At 55.7% G+C, this 10,818-nt stretch overlaps 1 protein-coding gene across 1 annotated transcript; it reads left to right on the forward strand.

The window, feature by feature from the left end:
* The first annotated feature begins 1,757 nt into the window (after nt 1–1,757).
* LOC103926081 (vasoactive intestinal polypeptide receptor 1-like) lies at nt 1,758–10,199 on the forward strand. The gene is made up of 12 exons (XM_009334891.1): nt 1,758–1,877; nt 4,862–4,969; nt 5,918–6,027; nt 6,303–6,400; nt 6,887–7,019; nt 7,644–7,797; nt 8,474–8,534; nt 8,820–8,886; nt 8,995–9,086; nt 9,327–9,456; nt 9,766–9,807; nt 10,071–10,199. Exons 4-12 carry the CDS (start codon nt 6,321–6,323, stop codon nt 10,161–10,163), a joined length of 852 nt encoding a protein of 283 aa, XP_009333166.1. The 5' UTR covers nt 1,758–1,877; nt 4,862–4,969; nt 5,918–6,027; nt 6,303–6,320; the 3' UTR covers nt 10,164–10,199.
* The last annotated feature ends 619 nt before the right edge of the window (nt 10,200–10,818 follow it).

Genomic DNA, 10,818 nt, shown 5'->3' on the forward strand with positions numbered 1-10,818 from the left:
AGGAGAGGAGAGGAGAGGAGGGGAGGGGAGAGGAGGGGAGAGGAGAGGAGAGGAGAGGAGAGGAGAGGAGAGGAAAGGAAAGGAAAGGAAAGGAAAGGAAAGGAAAGGAAAGGAAAGGAAAGGAAAGGAAAGGAAAGGAAAGGAAAGGAAAGGAAAGGAAAGGAAAGGAAAGGAAAGGAAAGGAAAGGAAAGGAAAGGAAAGGAAAGGAAAGGAAAGGAAAGGAAAGGAAAGGAAAGGAAAGGAAAGGAAAGGAAAGGAAAGGAAAGGAAAGGAAAGGAAAGGAAAGGAAAGGAAAGGAAAGGAAAGGAAAGGAAAGGAAAGGAAAGGAAAGGAAAGGAAAGGAAAGGAAAGGAAAGGAAAGGGCTTTATAAAAAGAGTGATGGCATCAGGCTCCTTTGCAGATGGGTAAACTGAGGCACAGCAAGGAGTTGCCTGCCCTGAAGCAAGCTCTGAAGGGAGCACTGCACATTACCTGCTCTGGTGCTCCAGCAGCCAGGCTGCGTTGCCATCAAGAATAAAAAACAGCAGCTTTGCAGCTAAAAGGGGCTGTGGCACCTCTGCCCAGCGCAGGTCCTTCATCGCTACAATGAAGTAGTGTGCTTTCTCGGTGCTGTGCCCAGCAGCCATCCCCAAAATGCATTTTGCAGACCGGGAATTTCCTTGTAAGTCTTGTGTTGAGCAGGAAAAGAAAACAAAATCTCCTGGGGGAGCTGAAGGGACCCCAGAGGAGTGGCTGCATGGTGGCCAGGACAGGGCAGGGAAGGACAGGACTCAGCCAAGCGATGCTTTAATGCCCCACACTTCCCTCCAGTCCTTGGGTCCACTTGCCCACCCTCACCCCACTATTTTTCCGGCTTTTATCTCTGTCTGCACACCTAAAACCATCAGCAACCCAACCCCATATCTTGACCCAAGAACCCTGCCCCAGGCATGTCCTGCGTCTGGATGCTGCAGCCCCCACCGCATCGCCCCATGGGCATGGATGCTTGGGAATGGGCATGAAAAATTCATGGCCTGCTCTCAGTTCAGCCTCGATCTCCCGGCTCTCCAGCTGGAAGCCAAGGGGACAAACCCCAAAAGCGGGGATTCCCGGGCAGCCCTATCCCAGGGCACTGAGCCATTGCATCCCTTGCGTTTTTGGGAGCTGTGGGGTCGGAGCGTACTCCTTGGTGTTTCAGCACTTCTGCTAGCAAACCCAAAAGCTTTAAGGAAGTCAACGTGCCCATTTTGCAGCATCTCCCCAAAGAGCTGGGGAACTGGAGAAGGGTGAACTCCAACGGCTGTTGCCGATGCCTCCGATTAAAATACACCAGCCTGAACGTGAGCAAAACCCATGTGAGCAAAACCCAGCCAGCAAAGGAAGGATTAGACATGCCTGAATAGGTGTGAATCTCTAATTACATGGTTTCCTTGTTCAGGCTTTGAACGTGCTCGCCTCTGCCCTGCTGATGGGGTCGGCCCCTCTGTTTTTAAGCTCAGCTCCTCTGCATGCCGCTTGTGTCTTGGCGAAGCGGTGCCCTTAAGCATCACATGCTTTTGGAGGGAATTAGAAATAACTGTCGTGGTTCATTATGGTGTTTACAAGGCAAACAGTAGAAAGCTAAGGAAATGTCAGTGTCCAAAAGCACGGTTATGTAGACAGGCTCTCCTGGGGCTGGCTGCAGCAGAAATAGTGAATATTGCCTGGTACCCTGCCTGCTCAGGTCTCCTAATGCCCGGCATCCTACTGTCCGCCCTTTCCCCCCTCCCAAGGTGCGAGCGACACATCCCGACTGCTCCGTCGTCCTCTATTTCCAAGAGCAAGAAGCTGAATGTCTGGAGATTATCAGGAGTGAAAGCCAAACGCCAGCCCCCCCGGGACCACCCAGGCAGCAAGGTGAGTGCGAGCCGCCCGCCGTGCACGAGGCTCATCCCCCTCGGGAGGAGGGTGAGGATTTGCTAAGGGGTTCTTTGGAGGATGATCCATGGTAGGGGGATTGCAGAGCACACGTGGATGCAGAAAAGCAGGTATTTTCGGGAAAATGGAGAGCAGCGCCGAGGCAAAGGCTAAGGAGCATCCCTGGAGAGCCCCCAAAGATGCTGCTGCAGGGAGAGAGGGGGGCTGAGATTGCAGCCAGGGGGCTGAGGGATGCAAACAGCCGCAGGGGCTGAGTCCCCCCAGATTTATGGCATATGGCAGTGACGGCGTGGTCCATGCCCCAAGCAGAGCCTCCTGCCCCACTCCCGTCCTCCCTGCACCGATGCTCTGGGGCCAGGCAGGGCTGTGGGCACGGGTGGTGCAGAGCCCTGGCCATCAGCATGAGTGTCACACGGTGCATGTCTCCACTTCATGCCTTCTTGCCTTCCTAATTCAGTTAGTTTTAATGCTAAACATGTTTTAGGAAACTTAATTTTTACATATCCAGGACTTTTAAACCAATTAACTAATTGAAAAACAGTTTCAAAATGCTGCTTTTGTACTTTTTTTTTTTTTAATTGCATTTCAATTTCCATCCAAAAGCAGCTTGGCTCAAATTCTGGGTAAAAATTATCACCTAGGAATAAGAAATGCGTCATTCAACGGGTTTCATCTAATACAAATGTGAAAATGAAGCATCTCAATAAATGCATGTTAAGGTGCATAATTGCTTAAGTAACTGTGCAGAGATGTAACGTATCATCCAGCTTAGCAGAGAAAAGCCAAGCTGATTGGAAAAGGTCCATTCTGCAGCCCAGATCGTGCCAGACAGAGGGAAGGAATCTCGCTGTAGGAAAATAACCAAGAAGCATGAATGCATAATTAAAATCAGTATTTAACCCCAGGTTTCCTGCTTGATTGCCACCTCTGCTGCCCACCTGAACGGAATTTATCCCTTCCCCCTTGCTTGCTTGTGCCAGCGTGGGGAGGGTCCTGCGGAGAACATGGCATGAAGTGACAATGCGGGGGGGGGAGGAAGGCTCAGATGCCCTGGACATGGTGGCAATATAGCGTGAAGGAAGAGGACAGGGACCTCAGGCTTCAGCATCCTGCTGGGGAACCCACCATGGGGCCCTAAAACTGGTTAGAGATCGTGTTTGCAGAGCTTTCACTTCAAAGTCTGCTCCAGTGCTCACAGCATTTACTGCTCTGAAATAGCTGGGAAGAAATAACCTGCTGGTGAGGCTCAAATGGTCTCTTTTGGAGGTCTCCAGGTACCAGTCAGAGCAGCAAGAAATAGGGAGGCAGCCCCGGCAGGTCTGCATATAATTAACCAGTAGAAATGCTGAGCAGGAACTTCCCATCAAACTGAATTTTGATGGAAAAAATGCTCTTTTCGGCCATGTCAAGAACGTCACGAGGATAATGTTGATCTCGGGGATGTTTCAGCCCTCCGCTCGGAAAATTGGAATAAAGCAGGTTGCTTTGGATCAATCCAAACCAAACACCTCGCGCTGCCGGGCTACACCGGCTGGGAGCCCGGGGACAGGGGACAGTGAGAAGATGTGGTGACCCCTGGGGACTAACAGTGCGGGGCCACTGAAGGCACAGCTCCTGCCTGCGAGGTGGGCAATGAGACACGCTGCCAGATCCTTTGCTCATGGTGTTTTGCCCTGTCCCCCCAGAACTTGCCTCCATCACCTCTTCTCCGTGGGAGAGTTGTTCCAATTTCGCACAGCTCTAAGAAATGTGGGTTTTTTTAGATGCTGCAGCAGCCCAGGAGAGGGAAACAGAGCAGGAAGGGGGACTTAAACCTTTTCTCCCCATCCGAATGGAGGGATGACTTTAGTCCCTGGGATTGCACCGCAGAGCTGCGTGAACCCCAGCTCAACCCCTGTGCCATGGGCTGCTCCCCTGGCTCCCGGCCGGGTGCTCCCACAGCACTCACCATGCTGGAAGAGCTTGTCCATACAGCAAGAGACACATTTATACAGCAGGACAGCTCTGCCATAGAGACACATCCAGATATTTTGCTCAGACCCCAAGAAATGAAGCAACTGCTCTCAGCACGGGTCCCAATAGCTGTGCTCAGTTCACTTGTCCTCCAGAGCAAAAATTAAGACGTACCTTGGCATTGTAGTGACAGCCCTGCAAAGCCCTCCAAGCCTGGCCAGATACATACAGACCACTTCGCTGAAATCAGAGAAAACTAATTAGGCTTGTCTGAGTCCACATTCCCTGGCTGGGAATAGATGTGGCTCCAGGTTAATAATGTATATCTGCAAGGTTAATAATGTACATGTGCAAGGAGGAGAGCTGTCCTGGAAGTGTGATGTCTATGTTTCATCCTGGTGTGCTGCAGCACTAATTCTTCAAGGCCCCACGTCTGCTCGGCCATGCTTGTTTCCAAGGCAATTGGAGAGTCATTTAAAGACGAACTCAGTGCTAGAGAGAGAGGCAAAACATGTTTAAGCTAATTGCTCTCCAGCAAGTCTTGCGGTGCTTTCTCCTGTCCTCCTTCTTCAGGGCTGGAGGGACGTCCCAAGCTGCGCCACTACGGCTGCTGGGTGCAGAAATCCAGCATAAACCTGCATTATTTTAGATGCCACCAGGAAAGTCCCGGCCTTTCCCACACCCTCGTCCCCCGGGGTCTCCCCGCAGGAGCTCTGGGTCTGATGCAGCCCCAGGAAATACCAGGTCCCGTCTCGCCGCAGGGCTAAAAGGAGAGCTCAGCGCTGGCGGAGGTCGTTCCCCTCGTTCCCAGAACGGGAGCCAGAATGCTCCTAATTCCTGAGGGGGTACGGCATGGCTCTGTAGATCGGGTGACGGCTGGCCGCTCTCCACTCTCCCGTTACAGCCGCGCGGCCGTGCCTGCTGCGGGCTGTGCCTGCGGACCGGGGGGCTGTGTGTGTCCGCCCAGCACGTCCCTTCCCAGCGGCACTAACCGTCCCGTCCCTCCCCAGGCTGCCTGACCGAGTGGGATGGAGTGAGCTGCTGGTCAGCCGTGCCTGTCGGCCAGTCCCGAGCCGTCGCCTGCCCCGACATCCTCCACGTCTTCAAGAAGTCCAAAGGTGCAGTGCTCTGAATCCGGCCCAGACCGCTCATCCCCTGGGACCGAGGGCTGAGCTGCATCCACCCCTGCCTGCCTGGGATCCTTGTGCCACCCCTGCCCTTCCCCTCTGGTCCCACAGCTCCTGCCCCATCCAAAAGCTTGGCATATATTGCAATCCAAGCAGGGGACCGGCAAAAGCAGAGATACAGGCTGCTGCCACACCAGGAAAGTCCCCAAACTCTTTCATCACCCAGTACCAAGCATCGCCTGTGGGTAGAGCACTTGGGGACCTCATCTTCCAACTGGGTGACACCAGGACAGCCCCCTAGCTGCTCGGTGCCCTCCTTTGCCCATCCACACACCAGCCTAATGCTCCTGACCTGCTCGGTACCACTCCAAGCCACGTGGATGAAAAACGTAGCATAAGATCATGATTATTTCAAGGCCGGGCGCTCTCCCGGGGTGGGTGCCGCTGTCGGGGGAGCCGCTGCCTCCATCCATCTTGGAGGCAGCAGAGTGTGAAGGAGAGCGCCCGACCAGCCCCCCCCAGCATCCGAGCACTTCCTTGGCTGGGTGTAATTGAAAAGGTGATGGAGGGTTGGTAAGTGCTTGCTTTAGGGCAGAAACAGCTCAGGAGAGGCTTGATGAAGCCCTCACAGAATGAAAAAGCCCCTTTTTAGCCTTAATTCCCTCCCACCCTGGGGATTCATGCTTGCTTTCCCATCCTGCCCTAAGATGTCCTGGCACCTCCAGGCACAGCACCGGAGGGCAGAGGTGTGATCTGGATGGGAGGGATGGGGCAGCCAGGCCATTCGGGTACCATGCTGCTGTCACAGCCAGGATGCTGGCGCTGGGATTTAGGCTCTGTCCTGGAGAGCAAGGTGCCATCCCCAGGCTGGACATTTTGGGGGTGCTGATGCAGAGGTGATGCCTGTGGCTCTCGTGAGGTCCCTTCTTGTCGCTGCAGCGCTGATCCAGAGGAACTGCACCGAGTCGGGATGGACCTTCCCCAGCCCTCCCTACTACAACGCCTGCGAGCTGGAGGCCATTGGCAGCAATAACGACCACGAGGCCAAGGCAAGTGGGTCCCCCGGGGGCTGTGGGGCACCCTCCCTAGCATCACCCTACTCCACGTTGACCCATGCCATTGGGCAATGAAACACGAAGATGCTTTTGGGGGTATCTCATTGGCCTCATCCTTGTTGCTGGGCTGCCTGGAGGGATCTGAGCTTGGCTGGGCACAAGCGCAGCCTGGGCGAGGGCTGAGGCATCACCCTGCCTCCTCCCTGCCCATCTCAGACCAGCACCTCCCAGCCCACGCTGCCTCACTCCGCTGGTGCTTTCCCTTCCAGAAAGGCTATTTTGTCACCATGAAGGTTCTTTACACCTGCGGCTACTCCACGTCCCTGGCAGCCCTGTTCTTGGCCATCGGCATCTTCTCCTGCTTCAGGTAGGGCTCGGCGCTGGCTGCTCCGTGGGCTGCAGCTGGAGGAAAGCAGGGTAAATCATCAGCAGGGGATGGCTGCTCTCAGTCTCTCCCCTCCTAGAGCAGCCAGGCTCCATCCCTGCCAACATGGATAACCAGGGAGGCATGAGATGAACTGCAGCATTGTCCTCTCCTGCTGACAGACAGACTTTAAACTCTCAGGTTGCCCTTTCAAGCTTTGTTTTTGCAGACCTCGCCATGCTGCAGAATTATGCTCTCCAGAGGTGGCTGGAGGATGTTCCCCAGCAGACCTTATCCCTGGGCAGCAGCCTTGAGCACAGCACAACCCTGTCCTTCATGATTTCAGAGCAGGAAAACCTCCAGGGCTTTGTGCTTGACCACAAAGCCACTTGGGGTCCAGCCAGGGAAGTGGCTCCCAGAGGAGAAGCTTCTCTGCCCATCTGCTCTCTCTGCTCCTCCCTGAGCACAGCACATCTCTTCCTCCCGTAGGAAGCTGCATTGCACCAGGAACTCTATCCACATCCACTTCTTCACCTCCTTCATACTGCGCGGGGCCGCTGTGTTCATCAAGGATGCCGTCCTCTTCTCAGACGAGTCCGTCGACCACTGCACGATGTCAACAGTAAGGCGCCGAGTCCCAACCTGGGCATGGTGCAGGAGAGGGTACCGTGTGCTGATCTGGAGGGGTCTAGGTGGATTTGCAGTGGATTTAGCAAAGAGGAGAGAGAGAGGCTGTGAACCTGGGGAGGAAAGGCTGGCTTGGGTGCACTTCAGGAGGTTCACAACAGCATCTCTGCATGGGCCCTGTCTGCAGAGAACATGTTCTGCCCTCAAAGCTCTCCCTGGTCTCAGAGAGAGTCTCAGCGGGGCTAAAGCTCTGCGCAACCCCAGCAGCACCATGTACATGCAAACAGACCTTGCACTGCTGGGTGCGCAGATTTGGGGTTGTCAATAGAAACAGAAACCCCTGCGTGCAGCCCAGATACAGCACTGTGGACACCACAGACGCAGGTTTCTAAAGGTCCTACAATAACAGCCTGCGGTCATCTGCCCATGTTGCACAGGCAGAGCAGAAAATGCCACAGGTGACATGCAGGACCGGTGCAGCATCCCTGGCGCCGCACTGAAAGGCCATCACAGGTCTCCTCGAGTGGATGGACGGGCAGGCTGACCATCCCCTGTGCCCCAAGGACAGGGTCTGATGCCAGCCAGCGCTCCTGAGCCTTCCCCCTCCTCATCCTCGCAGGTGAACTGCAAAGCAGCCATCTCCTTCTTCCAGTACTCGGTCCTGGCCAACTTCTACTGGCTGCTGGTGGAGGGCATGTACCTGCAGACCCTGCTGCTGCTCACCTTCACCTCCGACAAGAGGTACATCTGGTGGTACATCCTCATCGGCTGGGGTGAGTGCGGAGCCTCCCAGCACATCAACCCCTCCAGCAAGGTCCCATTGACACAGACCAGGGGTAGGCACCGCTTTCGGGGATTGCCTGCTCTGAGACCCACCTGGCCAGAGGTCCACAGGCACGATGCTCCCCATGGCTGCTCTTGGCACGTCCCCCCACCCCAGCATCTCTCTGCATGGCCTCGTGCTCGGTGGGGCACGCTCCTGGAGCTGGTCGGGCAGCGTGGCCTGATTCTTGCCCTCATGGCATGTGTGCAAAATCACTCGAAGGGGAAAATGCTTGCTAACGCCCACCAAAGAGCCTTTGCCGCAGCATCTGCCGCCGACCCATCCTGAACATCATCAGGATGGGACAGAGGCAGGTCCTTCCTTCTTCCCACATCCATCTGGGTCTGGAAATGGCTGTCCCGGGTGCCCAGGTTAGATGTAAGAACACACAGGAGGGCAGGAGGGTGGCCAGGAGGTGACACACAGACAGGCACATCACCATCAGTGGGCACCATCTCCTTTTAAAACCTGAAGAAGGGGGAAGGGCTGTCACCTTCCTGCCACCTCCAGGGCCCCAGACCTGACCTAGACATGTGTTTTTGGGGACAAGGGATGGAGGGGAGGTACAGGGGCTCCCCAGAGCCCTGGGGAGACTCCGCAACCCTACCTGGGTCCTGTCCTTGCAGGCGTCCCCATGCTGACAGTCTGCGTCTGGGTGGTCACCAGGCTGCAGTACGACAACCATGGGTAAGAGCAGCCACCCCTCTTCTTTCTCCAGGCCAGCTCGGCCACGTGTCCTCCATGCAAGTCGTGGGGGATGTACCTCGTGCACGGGAGGCTCAGGAGGAGAGAAGTGGGGCACCACTTTATTTTAAAGCTATTTCTGTTTTCTGGTGGGGCCCATGCTATGGCGGGGCCCCGTTGCAAGAGGTGCTGTGCAAAGGGGGCAGGGGGCTGGAGGGGGGGTGGCGAGGTGAGACCTGGGCTAAAAGGGTGCAAGTGGGTGGCAGAGCCATTTCTCCTCTCCCATAGGTGCTGGGATGACTACACCAGTCTCTACTGGTGGGTGATCAAGGCTCCCATCCTCCTGGCCATATTTGTGAGTACGTCCCCTGAGCATCCCGGCCCCGGAGCCGGAGGTCCCATATGGACAGGGGGACCCAACCAGGGGTCTGTGCAGAGCCTGAGACACGGTTTCCTGTGGCAGGTGAACTTCCTCATCTTCCTCAATGTCACCAGGATGTTAGCACAGAAGATCCGGTCCCCGGACATCAGCAAAAACTACAAGCAGCAGTACATGTAAGGGCTAGCTCAGGCAAGGGGGAGCTCCCCTCACCCCAGTTTCTGGGGGGACCCAGAGCAGCAGGGATCCTTCCCTGGCAGAGCACAGAGGAAGACCACCCCTGGAGCCTCCAAGACCTGCCTTTCATGGAAAACCTATTTTGGGTTAAGACCAAGCGCTTGGGAAGGGATTGTCTTGCAGGGCATCAGGACCACCGCCTGCACCCAGGCCCCCGCTCATGCCACCACTCTCTGCAGGAGGCTGACGAAGTCCACGCTGCTCCTCATCCCTCTCTTCGGGGTGCACTACGTGGTGTTTGCGCTCTTTCCTGAGCACATCGGTGTAGATGCCCGGCTGTACTTTGAGCTGGTCCTCGGCTCCTACCAGGTATGGACTAGGGGAGATGGGTAGGCAAAATCCCCATGTACCCATCCTGTCCCATCCCAAGATCACATCAGGAGACCCTGGGATGTGCTGCTGGGGCTTTGCACTCTTGGGAGAGGACGATGTCCCAGACACCCCTCAGACACCAGGGACAAAGCACAAGGGTTGTGGTCTTGTGAGCTTGCACTGATCCCATACACCTACTCCGGGTGGGATGGGGTAAGAGGGGTGGGAGGATGCTACATGCAGGCAGCAGATGAACACGGAGGGCTCCAGCCCTCGGGTGAATTTTGCTCTTTCTGTCCTTTCCAGGGGTTCCTGGTGGCTCTGCTCTACTGCTTCCTGAATGGGGAGGTGAGTGTCCCCCGCCAACACCAATCCCCTGGGCACCACAGCCACACACGTGGTCATGCAGACACCCCCAAGGGTGCACTCCAATGAGCACTGCATGCACACAGCCATGCGTGTGTGCACACGTGGGCATGCAGACATGCACGGGGGTCCCCACCCTCTTGCACCCCAAATCCCTTGTCGAGCCCCAGGTGCAGCTCCTGCCCCTCCAGCGGGTGCTGGCGGGTGCCCCTGCGTGCCAGCACCGGTCCGTGGTGTCGGTTCAGGTCCAGGCTGAGATCAAGAGGAACTGGGGCAAGTGGCAGTCATCCATGGAGAGCAACGTCTTCAACCTGGCAACCCAAGACTTCACAGCATGACAAGGACGGCGTTCGGGGGGAAATACCTCCTCGAGGACGGTGGTGGTGGTGCAGCTCCACAGCTACAGTCCCAGCAACACAATAAAAAGGATTTTGTAGGTTCTGCGTCTGGCATCCTCAGAGGGTGGTGCGAACGGCCGTTGGGAAAGGCTCTGCCTGCTCGGGTGCTGGTGGCTCTCGTGGATCCCTGTCGCAGTGTCTCACCTGCCCAAAGCTCTCTTCACAGTTTGGTCAGTGTTTTAGGCAAACAGAAGAGAGCTTCTCCACCTTTTCTGCCCCAGGACTGGGTAGGAAACACAAATATCATTTCACAAAGAACATCTGGCATTTTTCGTTTGGCATTGGAATGAAAACTGAAGCGGCCCCAACACTGAAGGGATTTACTGCTGGTTATTTTCCCCTCCTTCCTTGGTTTACAAAATTGTTTCCCTTATGGGAAGATGCCTAGACACAGCCCCCAGGAGCCATTCTGGGAGTGGGAGAAGCAAATACAGAGACAGAAAAAAACCCGCAGCTCTCTACATGAGACCCCCGATGGTCTCATGACTCAGATCCTCCCCTGATTTCCAAAATGTTTCCCTTTCTCCTGTGCCTGTTGCTTCAGCTGCTCCCAGTGCCGGGGAAGATGGTCCATCACCCTTGCCATGCCAGCTCG

The sequence above is a fragment of the Pygoscelis adeliae genome, unplaced genomic scaffold, assembly GCF_000699105.1.
Source record: "Pygoscelis adeliae isolate BGI_AS28 unplaced genomic scaffold, ASM69910v1 Scaffold112, whole genome shotgun sequence".
NCBI classification, from domain to species: Eukaryota; Metazoa; Chordata; class Aves; order Sphenisciformes; family Spheniscidae; genus Pygoscelis; species Pygoscelis adeliae.

What these genes read in the sequence shown, in the direction of transcription:
- LOC103926081 (XM_009334891.1), top strand. Translation starts at nt 6,321, where the DNA reads ATGAAGGTTCTTTACACCTGCGGCTACTCCACGTCCCTGGCAGCCCTG. An exon ending in AACTACAAGCAGCAGTACAT is followed by an intron (nt 9,087 to 9,326) that starts GTAAGGGCTAGC and finishes CACTCTCTGCAG; the next exon opens with GAGGCTGACGAAGTCCACGC. An exon ending in TGGTCCTCGGCTCCTACCAG is followed by an intron (nt 9,457 to 9,765) that starts GTATGGACTAGG and finishes TGTCCTTTCCAG; the next exon opens with GGGTTCCTGGTGGCTCTGCT.